Genomic DNA, 21,447 nt, shown 5'->3' on the forward strand with positions numbered 1-21,447 from the left:
CTCAGTCTGTTGAGTGTATGACTCTTGATTTTGGCTCAGGTCATGATCTTGGGGTCATGAGATCAAGCCCAATGTTGGGCTCTACACTCAGCATGGAGTCTGCTTGAGGATTCTCTCCCCGCTTCCCTATGCGCATGGGCATGTATCCTCTCACTCTCAGATAAAATCTTTAAAGAGAGAGTGTGTGTGTGTGTGTGTGTGTGTGTGTGTATAAAGTAAAAATCTCTAAAATATAAGTGTGTGTGTGTATGTATATATATACATATATGTATATATATATAAAATATACTGGTTTGTACATACGGCTGTGGGGATAGGAACTAGGGATTCTTCCTGGGAAAATCCAGCTTCCTCATCTTTTGTAAAATAGTTTCCAAATAACAGCTCCTTTCTAATGCTGTAGATGGCCCTCCCTTTAAAAACAGACCAGCTTTGGAGCATCTGGATGGCTCAGTTGGTTGATATCTGCCTTCAGCTCAAGTCATGATTTCAGGGTCTTGGGTTAGAGCCCCATATCCTGCTACCTTCTCAGTGGGCAGTCTGCTTCTCCCTTTCCCTCTGTGATCTCTCTTGCTCTCACTCTCTCTCTCAAATAAATAGATACAAATCTTTAAAAGAAAAAAAAAACCACAGAGTCCATCTCCCTTGACTTATTCATTCTATTTATTTATTCAGAAAATGTTTATTGAATGTCTCCTATGTGTGAGTCATGCTTTCTCAATACTCTAACAGAGTTTCTTTCTTTTTTTTTTTTAATTTAATTTTTTATTTATTTGACAGACAAAGATCACAGTAGGTAGAGAGGCAGGCAGAGAGAGGAAGAAGCAGGCTCCCTGGTGAGCAGAGAGCCTGATGCGGGACCTGATCCCAGGACCCTGAGATCATGACCAGAGCTGAAGGCAGAGGCTTTAACCCACTGAGCCACCCAGGCGCCCCACTAACGGAGTTTCTGATTAAATATTCTAATTTCCTTCAAGTCAAAGTAGATGCAAAGGACACCTAATACCCTTTGGTTTCTAAATATAATTTCCCACTAAGGAAGCAGGACTCTTTGGAGAAATAACTGATTCCACGGTAAGTGAAGGGAAAGTACAAGATGAACATGAACATCTTATGCCATAAAGCAAGGGAGTTCTAAAAAAATAGTGGGACATGTCAAGAAGCAACATAGTTTGAAAGGGCTTCCAGTCACTAAATTTAAGATAATTTGAGCAGTAGAAAAAGTGATTATAGTAGTGGATTGTAACCCATCAATTAATACATTATCTACACATAACTCATAGTTACCATTAATTCAATCAAGAGCCATCAGTGAATGCTAAAACGACTAGTAGGTGAAAGTTCAATGAGGAACAGGACATTTAAATTGTCTCAAGGTTTCCTTTCACAAATTACTAATTACAAAGGAAAAAATAGCAACTTTATAGTATCAGGACCTGATATTTACCACCTTAACCAAGTATTTGATGTTAACATCACCAGTAATGGGACACATTAACATTATTTGTCTCTTGGTGTCATGCATTGAGAAGAACATAACCTTCCCAAAGAATTATGCCTGTCAAAATGCATAACCTCAGTGTAATCATGAAGGAACATCTGTGATAAGCCCAAGCTGAGGGCATTCTATCAGATAACTGGCCTATACCTTTAAAGAATGTCAGTATCCTAAAAGACAAAGGCTGAAGAACTGTTTCAGATTAAGACTAAAGAGGCATGACAATAAATATAACGTGATCCTGGATGATCCTAGATTGGATCCTGGCCTGAGGGGGACGGTGGTAAAATTGCTATGAAGGATATTATCAAATAAATTAAGTCCATAGATTAGATGATGACGATGTATCAGTGTTAAATTTCCTGATTTTGATCATTGCATTATGGTTAGTAAGATAGTCATTGTTAGAAATTATATACACTGACCTATTTGGAGCTGAAGAGACATGATGGCTGCTGTTTACTATTACATGATTCGGAAAAAAAACATGGAAATATATAGAAAGTATCATCAAGCAAATGTGGCACACTGTTAACAATTGGGGAATCTTGCAACTTTTTTTTTTAAGGTTTTTATTTATTTGGGAGAGAGAGAGAGAGAAGACTGGTGGGGGACAAAGGAAAAGGGAGAGAGAGAGAATCCTTAAGTAGACTCCTCACTGAGTGTGGAGCCCAACCTGGGCTGGATCCCAGGACCCTGAGGTCATGACCTGAGCTGAAATTAAGAGTCAGACACTTAACCAGCTGAGCCACACGGGTGCCCAAATCTTGCAACTTTTAAAATTGAAATTATTATTATTTTTTAAAATTTTTTAAAAACCTGGCTGGCTCGGTCAGTGGAGCATGGGACTCTTGATCTTGGGATGGTGAGTTTGAGGCCCATGTTGAATGTAGAGATTACTCAGACTCTTACTAAAAAAATGTTAAAAACCCCCAAAATTTTAAAAACCCCAAAACAGGACACCCTTTGGTGTCCTGAAGGGAACAAAGAGCACTAAAATATTTTGTAGAAAGTGTAAGCAAATCTGTCCTGTTTTTGGTCATTTGGAATTATTTAAGAGTGAACAAGCTCTTTTGTAACAATATGGAAACTCCATAGTGAGTTTCTTAATTTTATCAACTTCTAGTCAGTGGCTTTCAACCTTGCCTACACATTGGAGTCAACCAAGGAAATGTAAAACAGTACTCATGTCTGGTTCCCTCCACCTGAGACACCCTGATTTCACTGGTCTGGGATATTACCTGGCTGTGCAGATTTTTTAAAGCTCCTCACATTTCTCCAATGTGCAGCCAAGATTGAGAACCATTGCTAGCTACCAGCAGTGCTTGGTAGATTTGATTAGGGGGAGAAGGAAAAAAATGGAAGAATTTAGTAAAATTGTATGTATGAGATGCCATGTCTCAAATCATGCACTCCGTGGCTCCCACCCAACTTCTCTATCTTTATTAGTCACACTTCACAAAAACCATTAACCCTGCTTGTTGCTCATTTTCAGCTTTTTTTCTGATGCTCTGAAATGATATTTATTCTCTTAACATCATGTATGCTTTGATGACCAAGATATTGTCTATATTGACATAAAAAGATGTCATTTAAAAACTCACCTAACTTGGGACATCTGGCTGGCTCAGTTAGTTAACTGCATCTTGGTTTTGACTCAGTTTACCATCTCAGGGTTGTGGGATTGAGCCCCACAACAGGCCCCACCCTCAGCAGGGTGTCTGAGATTTTTTTCCCTCTTCCTCCCTTTCTTTCTTTATTTAAATAATATTTAAATAAATTAATTAAATATTTAATTTTTTAAAAAACCCCTCACCTGACTCTTCAAACCTTCTCTTGTAATGAATCCTGGTAACCTTTTTTAATTCGGTGATCTGTAAAAGTTTAAGACTTAACAGATTGCATCATGGCTGGGTAAATACCACATTTTAAAAAATGGATAGACTGTGTTCCTTTCACTTCCTGCAACACCCACCAGAACTGCCACTGGAAAATATTCTTTAAGTTTATGCTAGAATTGGAATAGTTTCAGTTACATCCTGTTTTGATTCTTCAGCTCCTGCTGCTTTTCACAGTGCAGACTTCTGAAACCCTGCTGCTTGTCCTTTACTGTTCCTAGAAGTAAATGATGGGAACCCTAAGAGCTGGATTTGGCAGGAGAGGACTTGGTGGAGAGGGGAATGACTCTAAAGGGGCCGCTTTTGGGCTGTGCTATTTTTGCATTTGTTGATTAAAATAAAACCGATCTTTACAACTTTGTTTGCCTTGCTGGCACTGGATATTGATGTAACAAGCTTTTTTAGTGCTCAGCTTCCATGTTTCTTACCAGTTCCATCCTTTCCGTCCTAAAAGGCTTTAGCGGATCACATAGTTTGCTGCCCCCACTGTTTCTATAGTGGTGAATGAGATCTGGTTAAAATGAACATCAAGGGCGCCTGGGTGGCTCAGTGGGTTAAGCCGCTGCCTTCGGCTCAGGTCATGATCTCAGGGTCCTGGGATCGAGTCCCGCATCGGGCTCTCTGCTCAGCGGTGAGTCTGCTTCTCTCTCTCGCTCTGCCTGCCTCTCTGTCTACTTGTGATCTCTCTCTGTCAAATAAATAAATAAAATCTTTAAAAAAAAAATGAACATCAAGCACAGTCCTAAACATGGCGGAAAATGAGGCAGTATTATAGAAGAGTTTAAGGCTATAGAGGGAAGGTTGAACTGGGAGTAGCCAACTGCTTTTTTGTCTTTTGTTTTTTCTTTTAAAACCAGTTGAGGAGGGCGCCTGGGTGGCTCAATGGGTTAAAGCCTCTGCCTTCGGCCCAGGTTATGATCTCAGGGTCCTGGGATCGAGCCCCGTATCGGGCTCTCTGCTCGGCGGGGAGCCTGCTTCCCCCAACCTCTCTCTGCCTGCCTCTCTGCTTACTTGTGATTTCTATCAAATAAATAAATACAATCTTTAAAAAAAATAAAAAAATAAAACCAGTTGAGGATTATTACCATGACAGCCCTGGCATTTCACTGTGTAGAAACTGAGCACTCATTAAAGATTGTGCCTTTAGAAATGACTCTGGTGAGGCACCTGGGTGGCTCAATGGGTTAAAGCCTCTGCCTTCAGCTCAGGTCATGATCCTGGGGTCCTGGGATCAAGCCCCACATTGGGCTCTCTGCTCAGCTGGGAGCCTGCTTCCTCCTTTCTCTCTACCTGCTTCTCTGCCTACTTGTGATCTCTGTCCATCAAATAAATAAATAAAATCTTTAAAAAAAAAAAAAAAAAGACTGGTTTGTACCAAATAAATGTAGGTTCATGCCTACATTTATTATTTCCCTGGGACCTTGAAATTCTGATGGAAGATCTTCGTCAGTCAGATGCCACTCTCTCCCTATCATGAGATTTGTTTTTTCCCCGCCCATACACTTCCTAAGATCTGGATTTTACGTTCTTACGTTCTCTGGCCATAATCTCAAAGATGGTATTGTTATCAGTGGGTCAATTAATAGTCTGTGGATTTGAATTATACCTGTCCTGTAGTTTTTAAATTCTCTTCTTCAATTGCTGCCCTGGCTCTGGTCAGTGGTCATGTTATGTATTAGAGTATTCCGGTCTAGTTTTCTGGTCCTAGGATCTCACCAGTTTGCTCTCTTCTTTTGTAGGAGAAATCTTTGAATTAAAGGCTGAACTCAACAATGAAAAGAAAGAAAAGAGGAAGGAGGCTGTGAAGAAAGTGATTGCTGCCATGACTGTGGGAAAGGACGTTAGGTAAGGGTAATCACTCCTGTTGTTGGTCACTTTAGACCCATACCCTATTTTATGGCTTCTACTGCTTTTTGTTTAACTGTTGTAATCATAGAATCCATAAAAACGGGTTTGTCCCACCGAAAGATCATGAGGAAGTGTTTGCTTTTACATTAACTCTGTGACTTAAGTTTTTTTGAAGAATGAAACCAGTTTGATTTTGTTGCATTGAGATCTAACCTAAAACCTCTTGAGAGCTGGCACAGTTACACGTCTTCTGTTGTAGTAGTTCTAGAGAAGATGCTAAAAGTGTACTGAAAAGCAGAAGCTCATTTCTTCTTTAATCGGCTCAAGCTAGTGTCCTTAACTCTACAACTGTAGATTCAGTTACTGAATTAAAGATGAAAATCAATGTTAACAAAGTCCATTTTGTCTCTTTTTTTCCCCCTGTAATTCAGCCAGACCATTTGGAAATAGGTACAGATTATCACAGGCCCCGAGGATCCTTTTCAGGGGATTTGTGAGGTCAAAGCTGTCCTTATAATAATATTCGGGTATTATTTGCCTTTTTTACTGTGCTAACATTTGCACTGCAGGTACCTTAGTGTGAATCAAGGGAGCAGTGCCAAACTGTAATAGTAGTCATTGTATTCATCACCACTATATACTTGGAGGGGAAATAGGCAGTTATACTTAAGACTATTTTTCATGAAGCATTAAAAATTTATTTTATTAAGCTTTGAATCTTGAGTATAGGTCATTTTAAAATTCCATGTGATAAAGCAGGAATTATGCATAAAGCACTTTTGCTGCATAGCAAAGTGGTGGTTGACTTGGAGAAAAACCCTTGCACAATTGTTTGAATTGGGAACCCCATTTTTTTTTAATATTTTATTTTTTTAATTTTCTTTTAAAGATTTATTTATTTATTTATTTGACAGACAGAGATTACAAGTAGGTAGAGAGGCAGGCAGAGAGAGAGGAAGGGAAGCAGGCTCCCTGCTGAGCAGAGAGCCCGATGTGGGGCTCGATCCCAGGACCCTGAGATCATGACCTGAGCCGAAGGCAGAGTCTTTAACCCACTGAGCCACCCAGGCGCCCCTAATATTTTATTTATTTGACAGCGAGAAATCACAACTAGGCAGAGAGGCAGGCAGAGAGACAGGAGGAAGCAGGCTCACCACAGAGCAGAGAGCCCGATGTGGGGCTCAATCCCAGGACCCTGGGATCATGACCTGAGCCGAAGGCAGAGGCTTTAACCCACTGAGCCACCCAGGCGCCCCGGCAACCCCATTTTTAAGTGAAAAAATGATTGATAGGTTATAGTTAATCAGACTTCAGTATTTGGGAGACATTTTATCAAAAATGAACAAAGTGAACCTGTCACTTCTAGAGAAAAAATTTGACATTGGATACATTCTGAGCTTTAAAGTAAAAATTAGATTGTTGGAAAACTTGTATCTCACAACATGAGCTTGACAGCTTCCCAATACTTACAGACTTTTCAAATGAGCTTGGTAATGAAATTAGTGAATGTATTATTTACATTCAAATTTATATGAATTATTTACATTCAAATTTATATGATGAAATTTGTTGTTATTGGGAAGAGCTGCATGACTCAACCAGTATTTCCCAAATGACCACTGCATGTATCACAAAACTATGCGTGGGTAAAAGATCTAGTCAAAATAATTGATAAATGAATGCATTTTAACGCAATTAAATATTAAAAGCTCGACATGGTTTCAGATTCCTCATTGCAACTAACTTTTTTTTAAAGATTGTATTTATTTTAGAGAGAGGGAGAGAGCATGCACACACAAGTGGGAATAGAGCAGAGGGAGAGAGAGAGAATCTTAGGCAGACTCCCTGCTGAGAACAGCCTGATAAGGGTCTTGATTCTATGACGGACCCTAAGATCATGATCTGAGCTGAAACCAAAAGTCAGACACTTAACCCATTGAGCCACCTAGGTGTCCCTCCAACTAACTTTCAGGGAACTATCATTTGCAGACTGAAAAAAGAAAAAAATAAAGTATTTGTCTAGCTTTTTAGGGAATCAAAGAATATTCAGTTAATCTGATAAAGCTGTTAAAATACTGCTCCCTTTTCCATTAACATATGTGTATGATTTTTTTTCTTTAGTCCAAACAGTATTCTACAACAGGTTGAATGCAGGAACAAATACGAAGATCCAGCTGGCTTTTCTTTCTTTTTTTTTTTTTTTTAAAGATTTTATTTATTTATTTGACAAGCAGGCAGAGAGACAGGCAGAGAGAGGGGGAAGTGGGCTCCCTGCTGAGCAGAGAGCCGGATGTGGGGCTTGATCCCAGACAGCTGTCTTTTTCTTAAACCAGACATTAAAGAGATTTGCAAAAATGTAAAACACTGTCATCTTAATTTTTAAAAAATACAACATTTTTACTTTAAAATATTTGTGAATATGAAATACATTTATTATTTTAAATGGATCAGTGTTTTAAAGTATTTCTGTTTTAATTCCTGATACCGTAAAATATCAGTAGGTATAACCCACGTGAACAAAAGCTCTCTGGGGATCTCAAGAATTTTTAGAGTGTAAAGGGTTTCCTGAGACCAGGAGGGTGAGAGCAGTTCCCCTAACCAGATCAGGAGCCCAGGTGGAAACGGTGGCAATTAATGACTCAGATATCTTCTTGTGCTTCAGGTCCTTCTGCTGTGAGGTGCCTTTTGTTATTGGAGTTTTGTTTGTTAGCATTTGGTTCTTTTTTTTTTTTTTTTTTAAGATTTTATTTATTTATTTGACAGAGAGAGAGATCATAAGTAGGCAGAGAACCAGGCAGGCAGAGAGAGGGAGGGGGAGGCAGACTCCCCGCTGAGCAGAGAGCCCAATGCGGGGCCTGATCCCAGGACCCCGAGATCATGACCGAATCAGTTTTAAATATTCATCTGAGGGGCGCCTGGGTGGCTCAGTGGGTTAAAGCCCCTGCCTTCGGCTCAGGTCATGATCCCAGGGTCTTGGGATGGAGCTCCGCATCAGGCTCTCTGCTCAGCGGGGAGCCTGCTTCCTCCTCTCTCTCTGCCTGCCTCTCTGACTACTTGTGATCTGTCTGTCAAATAAATAAATAAAATCTTAAAAAGAAAATATTCATCTGAAAACCACTTTTGGCTTACAGCTCATACAAAAGTAGTGTTGGGCTGTATTTGGTGCACAGGCTATGGTTTTCCTGTCCAGGATCGACGGGCTGTTTTTGCCAAGGATTAAATCTAGATTGAGAGCATTGGTACTGATGAACTGGTAAAACTCAACATACTTCATTAGTGGGACTTTTGTGTTCTCACCAACGTTATTTCTGTATCCTAGAAAAGTGAAACCTCTTTGAGTTTCCTTTTGTATGCTTGGTAAATACTACTTGTTAATCTGTTAATTGCTAATAATTTGTGCTCATGCTATTCCATGTGTCATAATTTAAAAAGGATAATAGATGGCTCAGTCTTAGTTGAAGAGACCCAAAATTTGAAAAATTAGGGAATAATAACATATAGTTTTGTAATAGGTACCAGAATATATATATTAAAGACAATAAGAGTTCTTCGAAAGAGAGATCCATGTAAATAGGAACAGTTGAAGAACCCTTCTTGGAGGAGATGGAATTTGTACTGTGCCTAGATAGCTCAAAGATGCAGAATAATAGAGATTAGGTATTCATAGGTTATCATATTTCAGTCTCCCCTGCAAGTAACTTTAAGTTCAGTGCTGTCTGATAGAAATACAATGTGGGGCATATATAATTTTAAATTTTCTGATAGCCAAATTAAAAATGTAAAATTCATTTGAATAATATATTTTACTTAACACAGTACATTCAAAGTACCATTTCATCATGAAATCAATATAAAAATTATTAATGAGGTATTTTACATTATATTTTTCTTTTTTTTTTTTTAATTTTATTTATTTATTTGACAAGAGAGCCCACAAGCAGGGGGAGCTACAGAGTGAGGGGAAGCAGGCTCCCTGCTCAGCAGGGACTCTGGGCTCAATCCCAGGACCCTGAAATCATGACCTGAGCTGAAGGCAGATGCTCTGCTGACTGAGGCACCCAGGCGCCCCTCATTATATTTTTCATACTAAGTCTGAAGATCCAATGTGTGTTTGTTGTTTTTCTTTAAGATTTTATTTGTTTATTTGACAGACAGAGCACAAGTAGGCAGAGCAGCAGGCAGAAGCAGGCTCTCTGCAGAGCAGGCAGCCCGATGCGGGGCTCTATCCCTGGGCCCTGGGATCATGACCCGAGCCAAAGGCAGACATCCAACCGACTGGGCCACCCAGGCGCTCCCAATATGTGTCTTACATATATATATCACATCTTAGTTCAGACCAGCCACATTGCCAGTGAGTAGCTACATATGACTAGTGGCTACCATGCTGGAAAGTTCAGGTTTCTAGCTTTATAGGTTGGTGCTTAAGGGTTTTTACCTTTAAATTTTATTTATTTATTTGAGACAGAAGAGGGAGGGTCAAGCAGGCTCCCTGCCAAGCAGGGAGCCTGATGCGGGATTCGATCCCAGGACTCCAGGATCATGACCTGAGCAGAAGGCAATCACTTAACCAACTGAGCCACCTAGGCGCCCGGTTTTTACCTTTAGAACTTGTTCTTGATCGAGATCTTCTTGATCTTATGCATGTTGTTGGAATTAAATTACCCAGGATCTTAAATTTACTGTTGGTTAATATGTCGCATTTATTTACCAGTTTTACAGTTGTTTTGTCCATGAGTTATTCTAGGAAATGGAAAGAACATTAATTTTGCAGGAGTGTTAATTAGTGTTTATTGATTATCTACATGTGCATGAAACTACACTAGGTATGTACATTCAGGTTAAATGATTTTCAGAAGACTTTCGTTCGTTGGAGAGAAGGTGGATGCTTTGACTTTGCAATCCATCTTTTTGTAAATAACTTTGTGTTTATTGTGTGTGTACAGGAGTTGTGCTGTGTGACTAGTTATTTCAGTAATTCTCTGTCCTGTAGAAATATCCTGACATTTGCTTTTTCTGTACTTGTAAGATGTTAAGAAGTATTTAAAATTTAGGGGCGCCTGGGTGGCACAGTCCGTTAAGCATCTGACTCTTGGTTTCAGCTCAGGTCATGATCTCAGGGTTGTAAGATCAAGCCCTATATAGGGCTTTGCACTCAGCATGGAGTCTGCTTGGGATTCTCTTCCTTCTCTCTCTGCCCCTCCCACTCATGTTCTGTCTCTCAAATAACTTTTTTAAAAAGGTATTTAAAATTTATATAGTACTTTGATAAGGCCTTGGGGGAAGGTTAATTACCAGTCTCTCATAAAATATAGTTAACCTATACTTTTAAAATACAGCTTATACTTTAAAATCAAATAAGCCTGGTAATTAACCTTCCCCCAAGGCCTTATCAAAGTACTATATAAATTTTAAAGATTTTATTTATTTATTTGACAGAGAGAGATCACAAGTAGGCAGAGAGGAAGCAGAGAGAGTGAGAGGGAAGCAGGCTCCCCGCCGAGCAGAGAGCCCGACGCGGGACCCGATCCCAGGACCCCGAGACCACGACCCGAGCCGAAGGCAGCGGCCCAAACCACTGAGCCACCCAGGCGCCCCATAAAATATAGTTAACCTATACTTTTAAAATACAGCTTATACTTTAAAATCAAATAAGCTATCCTTCCAAACTAGTGGTTTGGGAGCCATTCCAAACTAAAGCTACTCTCCTTTGGCTTTTATAAGAGAGTAGTAAATCATGCAATGACTCGAACTTGGGAAAAGTGTAAACTCCTTTTCTATTTGAGGACACTCAAATTTTCATTTGTCTGCGTTTTTTTTGTTTTTGTTTTTTTTTAAAGATTTTATTTATTTATTTGACAGAGATCACAAGTAGGCAGAGAGGCAGGCAGAGAGAGAGAGGAAGGGAAACAGGCTCTCCACTGAGCAGAGAGCCCGATGCGGGGCTCGATCCCAGGACCCTGGGATCATGACGTGAGCCGAAGGCAGAGGCTTTAACCCACTGAGCCACCCAGGTGCCCCTCATTTGTCTGAGTTTTAACGTTAAGAATAAAGAAATTTTTTTTTTTTTAAGATTTTATTTATTTATTTGACAGACAGATATCACAAGTAGGCAGAGAGAGAGGAGGAAGCAGGCTCCCCGTGGAGCAGAGAGCCTGATGCGGGGCTCGATCCCAGGACCCTGGGATCATGACCTGAGCCGAAGGCAGAGGCTTTAACCCACTGAGCCACCCAGGCGCCCCAAGAATTAAGAAATTTTTAAAAAAGAATAAAGAAATAAATTCTACAAAGGAATCAGGACTTCTTAGAAAAATGACTGGTTTCAGTTGTGAGATTAGAAATGTACCAAGTAATCCCAGGTAGAGCATTGTGTCCTACCAGAAAGTGAGGAAACTGGTGAAAATGCAGGACTGCATCATAGGGACTCAGAAGATAGCTGAGTAAAAGTCCCCACTGGCCAAGGATAGAAGAACATGAACACTAAAAGTATAGCAACCATAGTGCTTTGAACCTGCAATGAATTGATATGTAGAATTACTGTTAATTTTTTTGTGTGATAAAGATTGTGGCTTTTTAAAACAAAATCCCTAAAGATATGCCCAGAATATGTATGAAATTATATAATGTTTAGGATTTAGCTAAAAATAATCCAGAGCAGGAGCTCTGGCTCAGTCAAATTAAGTGTACAGCTCTTGATCTCAGCTCAGGTTGATCTCAGGGTTATGAGTTCAAGCCCATGTTGGGCTTCCTGAAGGGTGTAGAGCCTACTTAAAAAAAAAAAAAAAAAAATCCAGAGCAATTAGTTGGAATAGGGATGGGGGAAGGGAGAATGGATTGAGGATATATATGAAACAAGATCGGATGTGTATTAATGCTTCTTTGCAGCTGGGTGATGGATATGTTCGTTTTGCTGCTTTGTCTACTTTTGTTTGTTAGAAAATTTTCATAATGAAAAGTTTCTTAAATCTATTTTTAGAGACCTTCTTGGGACCAGGACTATAATTTCTTTAGAAATTCATTTCAGTCTTAGTTGTTACCACAGTGGGGACGTATTTCCTTGCATCAGATCACTTTGGGTAAATAAGGCCATTTCGATCCAATAGCTTGGCACCAGCATCTATTCATTTTCCTTTTCTCTTTTCTCCTGTCTTCCAGTTCTCTGTTTCCAGATGTAGTGAACTGTATGCAAACCGACAACCTGGAATTAAAGAAACTTGTTTATCTCTATTTGATGAACTACGCCAAGAGTCAGCCAGACATGGCCATCATGGCTGTCAACAGCTTTGTGAAGGTAACATTGCCCCCCCTTCCCAGGAACTCAAGACCAGTCTCATCTGCCTCAAGTAACCTTTTCAGAAATGTTTCTTGATATAGTTAATGTCTGCATTGCAAATAAGCCACCTCTGTTCCAAAAGAGGACCTCTAGAGAAGTACTGACAGTGACTAGGAGTGTTCATGTTTTTAAGCATTCTTTATGCCAGCATTCGTCATCCAGTTCAAACCATATGGAGAGCCTTCTGTTAGCTGGTCTTGGTGCATCCTTGCCAGATGGGAGAAGAAAGCCAGGTGAAGAAATCTCAGTGTTTTGCCTTGCCAGGCTGACAAAGGTTAGGAGTATCATTGCAGTTTCAGTAACCTGGGCTTTATCTGTTTTATCTTTGGAGAAATTATGCTTATGGGTCAGAAGTAGTGGAAACTGCAGAAATGAGTACTTCTGTTTTGTTTTACTTAATAGGTGTTAACACTCAATTTTTTTATTATGAAAACTTCCAAACATATTCAAGTAGAGGAAATAGTATTAAAAATTCCTAAATCCCCATCTTGTAGTTTCAGTAGTTACCAACCCAAGACCAGTCTTATTTAATTTACTCTCCCCATACATGCTCTCCTAACTCCCATTCCTTCTCTTCCTGCATAATTTTAAAGCAAATCCCAAACATCATAAAGGTGAAAAATCATTTCATCCTTATATTTGTCAGAATAAGATCTCTTTTTAAAGATTTATTTATTTGAGAGAGAGAGTGTGTAAGCACAGTGCGGCGGGGTGGGGGAACAGAGAGTCTTAGGCATACTCCACACTGAGCTCAGAGCCAGACTTAGGGCTTGATTTCACAACCCTGAGATCATGACCTGAGCTGAAACCAAGAGACCCAGTGCGCAACTGATGGCACCACCCAGGCACCCCAAGATCTCTTTTTAAAACATAACCACAGTACTATTGTCACATCCTAAAAAAATTGACCATTAAAAAGATTCTTATTATTGAATATGTAGTCAGATTTTTCCTGCCATTAGATTTGATGGACATAATAATGAGGTGGTTTCCTATTAATATGTATCTTTTTTTTTTTAACTAGTGTTTTTTTCTCTGTCAGAAATTTAGTCTCCATTAAAAAAAACAAAAATACCGGGGTGCCTGGGTGGCTCAGTGGGTTAAGCCTCTGCCTTTGGCTTGGTCATGATCTCAGGGTCCTGGGATTGAGCCTGGCATCAGGCTCCCTGCTGAGCAGAGACTGTACCCTGATCTCCACCCCACCCCCCCGGCTTGTGTTCTCCTTCAAATAAATAAAATCTTTAAAAACGAACAAACGGGCACCTGGGTGGCTCAGTGGGTTAAAGCCTCTGCCTTCGGCTCAGGTCATGACCTGGGATCGAGCTTCCACATCAGGCTCTCTGCTCAGCGGGGAGCCTGGTTCCTCCTCTCTCTCTCTCTCTGCCTGCCTCTCTGCCTACTTGTGATCTCTGTCTGTCAAATAAATAAATAAAATCTTTAAAAATAAATAAACAAAAACAGCATTTCTAAAATTAGCTTCTATTAGACTGTTTTGAAAAACAAACTTTCTTTTTCTTATGCTTTCTTCTCATGGAATTTTTGTTCTTTTCCTGTGTTTAGCTATGTAGTACAGAATCAGAACACAGCATTTCATTTTTTCTGTCTGGTGGTTCATAGATGGACTACATCATTGGAAAGATAATTTAGTTTACATTTTTTGGAAGTTAGCATGTACATAGGTTTATAATATTTAAATAAATTTTTTAATGTAAGGCAATATAAGGAGCATTCTCTCTGTACTGTATTTGGAAGCATTTGCTAATAAAGGAGAATGTTCAGGCACATGGCTGGCTTAGTTGGTAGAGCATGTGACTTGATTTTGGGGTCATGAGTTCTAGCCCCATGTTGGGTGTGGAGATTATTTTAAAATAAATAAATAGGGGCACCTGGGTGGCTCAGTGGGTTGAAGCCTCTGCCTTCGGCTCAGGTCATGGTCTCAGGGTCCTGGGATCGATCCCTGCATTGGGCTCTCTGCTCTGCGGGGAACCTGCTTTCTCCTCTCTTTCTGCCTGCCTCTCTGACTGCTTGTAATCTCTGTCTACCAAATAAATAAATAAAATCTCTAAAATAAATAAATAACCCCTCATTTAATTAAAAAAGAAGGTACTTCAGAGGGCCCTTTCTGCTACTTAACTCCAGACACTTAGGTCAGCCCTAAACTAGTTTCTGTTTTCCTTTGCTTTTTTGGCTGTAGGCCCCAGAAAGTTCAGCCCTCTTTTCTCTCTGCTTGGTATTTACAGGCTGACTCTGGGGTGGGACACATCTTTCCATTTCCTCATTTCTTTTCTCTGTTGTTAAGGCACGTCCACTAATAGCCACGGGAATAATAATACCAGCTCACTAAGCTTCCACCTACTCCTTGATTGAATCCTGCTGAGCGTTTCTTCATTGTGTTTGTAAAATAGTTAAATGAATTCCTAACCTAAGCTCTCTTTTTTTTTTTTTTTTAAAGATTTTATTGGTTTATTTGAGAGACAGGATGAGAAAGAGAGAGAGCATGAGAGGAGAGAGGTCAGAGGGACAAACAGACTCCTTGCTAGCAGGGAGCCCTATTTGGGACTGGATCCTGGGGCTCCAGGATCATGGCCTGAGTCGAAGGCAGTTGCTTAACCAACTGAGCCACCCAGGTGCCCTAACCTAAGCTCTTAAATAGGCAACTAAGATTTGTACTTAGGAAACAAAAGCATTAGATCAGTGTTACCATACAGAACATAACTGGAAGCTTACATTAAGGACGTGTTCTCTTGTGGCTTATAGAAATAAGACTGTTTACCTTTAGTCACCATGTACACCTGTAGTTGTCAATGATTGTTTTTCTTTCTTTCTTTTTTTCTTTTTTAAAGGACTGTGAAGATCCCAATCCTCTAATTCGGGCCTTAGCAGTCAGGACCATGGGGTGCATCCGGGTGGACAAGATTACAGAATATCTCTGTGAGCCTCTCCGCAAGTGCTTGAAGGATGAAGATCCCTATGTTCGGAAAACAGCAGCAGTCTGTGTGGCAAAACTCCATGATATCAATGCCCAAATGGTGGAAGATCAGGGATTTCTGGATTCTCTGCGGGATCTCATAGCAGATTCAAATCCAATGGTAATAAGCTTCTGCTTTTATAAAGAGAGCAGTACTTAGAATAGGTTCCTTTAAAAAGTCTGTTTAAAACAAATCTTTGGGGCATTGAAACAGGTTAGCTATGAGAAACATGAATTCTCTGTGTCCCTCAAATTATGTCTCACACAATAGGTATTTTCTGAAATGAAAACCAAATACTAAAATACAAGGGTCTTTTTTTTTAAATTAAAGATTTTATTTATTTATTTGACAGACAGAACACAAGTAGGCAGAGAGGCAGGCAGAGAGAGAGGAGGAAACAGGCTCCCCACTGAGCAGAGAGCCCGACGTGGGGCTCAATCCCAAGACCCTGAGTCATGACCTGAGCTGAAGGCAGAGGCTTTAACCCACTGAGCCACCCAGGCGCCCCAAATACAGGGGTCTTAAAGCAAATCTTTGTATCATATCTACCCCTGTGTTTCCTCAAAAACTGGTTCTTTCATCATTTTTTAAAAGGGTTTTACCTTAAATTTATGTCAGTTTTTAAAGGATTATTTCTTCCGATGTTTTTGGTCTTTTGTGGTAGTGTAGAAATAGGAACAAAGTTATATTTATTGCCTGATTATTGTAATGCAATCTTCTACAGGAAAATTCTAGGACAAAATTCTTTCTGCCAGCTTATGTTCTAAATGTTTGGCAGCTAGAACATAATACTTCAACGTCTGGGGATCTTTTATTTCTCTTATTAATATTTTTAACTTTGTCCTTATAATGAAAGGGAGAAAGTCCCAAGTTGTATGTTGACTCTGCTAGTAACTGGAGCTCATTCGAATGGAATGATTGATCACTAGGTACCATTATTGAGAAGGCAGAGGAATGTGGCCATTTTTTTCCCCTTTTTTCCCAATGCAGTATTTACTTGGAGGTGAATAACTTTGAGTTAATCAGTAGATCACCTCTGAATACTTTCTTTGTTGAACTTTTTGAAATAGAGTTGGAATTTGCCCTTGAAATAGACATTGTCTCTCACTTGCGAATCATGTGCTCAGATCTCTGTTTTGGTATTTCATTTGGGTCATTTTATTCTTTTTTCTGTTTATGAGCCTTTAAGTTTAGTGTCAAAGTCAAAGGATGAAGAAAGCCACTTTTTTTTTTTTTTTTAAAGGTATTATAGTACTAACTACCATCAGGAATCTTCTAGCTACCGTCTAGGCACAGAAGTTGGTGTGGGTGTGTATGTGCTTAAACCATGACTTCTGAAAGGTATTACCAGCAGTATTAGAAGATTCAACCTTTCCTTTTTTCCCTCAAGTAGGACCATGTGTCACCTTTTTTTAAAAATTCTGTAAAGAAAGAAATTTATAAGGCATTTGTGTCTATTTATAGAATGTTTAGCTGGTCCCAAGTTGTGTTTTGGTGTTGCTTTTGAGTCACTTTTACCCTGAGCGGCTGTCTTTGAAATTTTCTACTTGAAGACAAATGAGAAGATAAGAGTTTGGGCTCCATGCTTCTGGGTTTCAGGGTTCCAGATGTGCAGGATATCGTGCACTCATATTCAGTGGGGCTCAGAGTGTGGAGTGGAGTGAGATGAAAATGAGTTCTAACTCATAGGTAATTCCAGTTTGGGGAGAAAAAAGGCATTTTTATACCAGTGTAAATTCTTCAAAATAGAACCTATAAAATTAGATGATGAGGGATAGGGGCTAACTGATGGTTTAGTAAAGAGGTTTATTTATTTACTTATTTATTTAAAAGATTTTATTTATTTGACAGACAGAGATCACAAATAGGCAGAGAGGCAGGCAGGGAGAGAGGAAGGGAAGCAGGCTCCCCGCTGAGCAGAGAGCCAGATGCGGGGTTCAATCCCAGAACGCTGGGATCATGACCTGAGCTGAAGGCAGAGGCTTTAACCCACTGAGCCACCCACACGCCCCATTAGTAAAGAGTTTTTTTGTTTTGTTGTTCGTTTGTTGTTCCCAAGCACTTGGATCTTTATGCAGATTAGTTGAGAGGATGGAATGATCTGGAACAAGCCTAATTTGACTTATTTTAAGTTTTCGTTGTGGAGGAGGAACTGGTTTTTGTCCAGCCCACTATACTCTCAAGTAATACATGTATTTATACATTATTTATTTATACTTTTTATAATGGGAATTTTCAAATATATTCAAAGTTAGGGTAACTAAATGAAAACAATAGATAAATAAAATGAACCCATTTACCATCACCAGATTCAATCTTTTTTTTTAAACATTTTATTTATTTATTTGACAGAGATCACAAGTAGGCAGAGAGGCAGGTAGAGAGAGAAGGAAACAGGCTCCCTGCTGAGCAGAGAGCCCAACATGAGGCTCGATCCCAGGACTGGGATCATGACCCGAGCCGAAGGCAGAGAGGCCCTAACCCACTGAGCCACCCAGGCGCCCCACCAGATTCAATCTTTATCAACCCGTGCCAGTCTTGTCTTTAGCTGTTTTCTCCCACACTATACCTATGTGTACAGAATTTAAACAGGCAACTCATCAGTGGGTCTCTTTGAAACTCCCTCCAAATACTTCCTGATTTGTTGTAGTAAAAACAGGTTAAGAAATTTTAAGAGCATTATAGTTTACTATAATGTTATATTACACTCAGTTATCTTCGAGAAAACTTTTAGAGAAAATTTAAGGCTCCTTGATAGATTTTGAGAGACTGTTTCAGGAATTACTTTTTTTTTTTTTTTTAATTTGTTTATTTGTCAGAGACAGTGAGTGAGCACAAGCAGGGGGAGCAGCAGGCGGAGGGAGAGGGAGAAGCAGACTTCCCACTGAGCAGGGATCTCGATGTGGGACTCCATCCCAGGACTCTGGGATCACGACCTGAGCTGAAGGCTGATGCTCAACCAACTGAGCCACCCAGGCGTCCTAAGAAATGACTTTTGTTTTGCCGTCTTTATTGCCAATTTTCTTAGAGCAGGTATCGGCATTAATTATCGTTGGACCTGTTGCCCTCTAAATAGAAAATCTTTGTGATTCTTGTGAGATTTCTCAGTAGCAGAACTTTTCCCTGATACTGTTCAACTGAGTGCTAGCAAGGCATACAGGGTGCAAAATTTAAGGCGGTACTCACATTTAGGTGTCAGTCTGTACCCGCACAAGCCTGAAAGTGGGGTGTGCCATGCTTGCCCTACTCCTATCCGGGCCTTACATTCAGATCATTTTTTGAACTCTTCATGCTTGTTTTAATGAAGAACTGAAAAGCTTGGATTAAGATAGTCAACAGACATACAGGCCTGTTTTTAATCTTGAGCCCATACTTTTCGTCTCAAACTGGATATCCTGCTTTTTACCTAAAGTATTAGAACTAACATTTAGGCCACTGATTTTACTTTTTTGTCAGCTGGGTCAAATACTATTAATAGGGAACAGAGGAGTGCATGAATGTAAAATGTAGTAGCTCAAACACCTAAGAAGTTCCTAAGGCTTATGATGACCATGTGTCATTAGGAAAAAGGGAATTTAAATTTGATTGCATTCTATGCCAGTTAGTTATATTAGTTAGTTCTCATATCCTCTTTGTGAAGTAGAGGTTATTCCATATTAGAGATCAAGGTTTTCCTAAAGTCTGACAGCTAGTGGTAACATAGCCAGGACTCTAACCTAGTTCTGGGTCCCAGTGCCCATTATTGGTCACTGCTTTCATGGATGTATGCATATGATAGAATTTAGTGTGTATATTCACACATATGCATTTAGAACTGTTTTATTTTCTCAAAGTGGTGAAAATTTTGAACATATGAAGGCCTTTAATGATCTGTTTTACTGTGGGAATCCTCTCAGTGCTCTTACTCAGATGATGGGTAGGAGTCCTCTTACTGCTCCTGAGGAGTAATTTTGTTCCACTTTTCCAGAAGTTGTTCCACATGGTGGCAGCACTGCAACAGCAAATATTAGAATCTCTTGCAAAACGACCGTTTCCAAGGGGTTCTGCCTTAGTAATTTTCTTAGAGCTCACTTCAGAAGGGCATCCTAGATGTGAGAGCACCTGAACACTTGCAGAAGTGACTTTGAAATCTGAGAGGAAAATATTGATCAAGATCTGAATACTTTGGGGCTTTTGTGGATCTCCAGGCTGATTCCTGGGTGTAGTGTACCTTGCAGCAAGTAGGAGAACTTTAATGTTTTCATTCTCTTCCTGGGGGGTAGAAGGTGGTAGATCACACCTCATTTTCCTGCAGTTAAGCCATTTATACCAGTTAGAGCAATCTTTCATAGCAATAATATTTGAAAGAGAAAAGATAGACTTGAAAGTAAAAAAAATTCTTTGTTAAATTCTAGCTCAACTTCCCTGAGTTGTTTCCTCTTCTGTTGAATGAGTGGAACCATCGTAGACAGGTGTCAGGAGTATTTCTTGAGCTCTTGCATACAAAAGCACATATTCAAGTACTTGGCTTATGGGAGCTCTCGAGAGTGATTGGTGCTGCTCCTGTAATGATGACGTAGACGTCAGGCAAAGGTTAACATTACTGCTACAATATTAAATTAAAATGTCCTGATTACTTTGATAGCTGTGGAAACTCATATAGTACAATCTTTCCTGAGCGATTAGAGCCAAACTTATTTTCAGATGCAGGTTTTATTATTCATTTTGAAAGTAAACCTGTATCCAGAATGAGGAACCACTTTGGAGCTACAGGAAAATAGCTCCCATGATTTCTTCCCAGTTGTCAGAATTTTTAAAATTTCCACTAAGTGTATACTTACAAGAAAAAAAGTGCTTTTGAGCAATAGTAACTCTTCTGTAGCTTTTTGCCCACATGCTAGGATTTATCCTCCTTACAATGTTGTTTCTTTTTTTTTTTTTTTTTTAGATTTTATTTATTTGTTTGTCAGAGAGCACAAGCAGGCAAAGTGGCAGCAGAGTCAGAGAGAGAAACAGGCTCCCCCCAAGCAAGGAACCCGATGCGGGACTCGATCCCAGTACTCTGGGATCATGACCTGAGCCGAAGGCAGCAGCTTAACCGACTGAGCCACCCAGACATCCCTCCTTACTATGTTTTTTCCTCCCCTCTGAGGCTTTTAGGTATTCTGATTTCTATTAACACGTGCATGCCAGAGTCAGCCACTCCAGAGACTCTCTCTTCAGCCCCCACTGAGCAGTGTTTGCTTTTTTGTGTGAACTCTGTTCTCCTGAGTCCTTCCCTTTGGCTTAGGGACTTGCACCTTTGATCTCTGTCTTCCAGGCCCTCTCGGTTCTGCTTCCATCACTCTGAGAGCTGCCTCCAGGAAGCCCTCTTGCACTGCTCTGCATCTGTCTGCCAAGCTCAAAATACTAAATAAGTAAAAAACCTGTTTCTGTTTGCTGAGTGTTCTCGACAAGTAGTATGTTCTCAGAATTGCCTCAGCTTGACCTGCAATAGCCGTTAGCAAAGGTTCTAGCTAAAACCACCAGCTTCTTTTGATTAGAACTTACTCTAGAAAGCTGTTTTATGAAAAATAACCTCTTCTCAGAAAAACTGTATACTTTAACTGTGTGCTATCCAGCTGTTGGTTTGTAAACTTACGGAAGCAGCTTTTTTTTTCTTTCAGTTTCCTCCCTTTTATTTTTTTTTAATTATTTTTATAACCATACAATGTATTATTTGCCCCAGGGGTACAGGTCTGTGAATCATCAGGCTTACACATTTTTCTGGAAGCTTCTGTGGTGTAATCTCAAACCAGCCCCCTTTAAGTGGAGGGCAGAGAGAGACCAAAGAAAGAGGCAGGCTACTCCAAGTTGGTAGGTGGCAGTTCTAATAAGCGAAGAGAGCTGACACACAAGGCTTGCGTTTGGGCAGCAGCAAGATAG

The 21,447-nt window shown here is 39.9% G+C and overlaps 1 protein-coding gene across 3 annotated transcripts in view; it reads left to right on the forward strand.

Moving 5' to 3' along the window:
* The window catches only part of AP2B1 (adaptor related protein complex 2 subunit beta 1), a 127,542-nt gene that overhangs the window by 7,707 nt on the left and 98,388 nt on the right, over positions 1–21,447 (forward strand). For 2 of the 3 annotated variants that reach the window (XM_045985063.1, XM_045985065.1), the window contains exons 3-5: positions 5,136–5,241; positions 12,397–12,532; positions 15,418–15,663. In XM_045985063.1, coding sequence (XP_045841019.1) covers positions 5,136–5,241; positions 12,397–12,532; positions 15,418–15,663 — 488 coding nt within the window. Of the gene's footprint in view, positions 1–5,133; positions 5,242–12,396; positions 12,533–15,417; positions 15,664–21,447 lie in introns of all 3 variants that reach the window. The other variant, XM_045985066.1, reaches the window with a different exon arrangement.

The sequence above is a fragment of the Meles meles genome, chromosome 18 (genome assembly GCF_922984935.1).
Source record: "Meles meles chromosome 18, mMelMel3.1 paternal haplotype, whole genome shotgun sequence".
NCBI lineage: Eukaryota > Metazoa > Chordata > Mammalia > Carnivora > Mustelidae > Meles > Meles meles.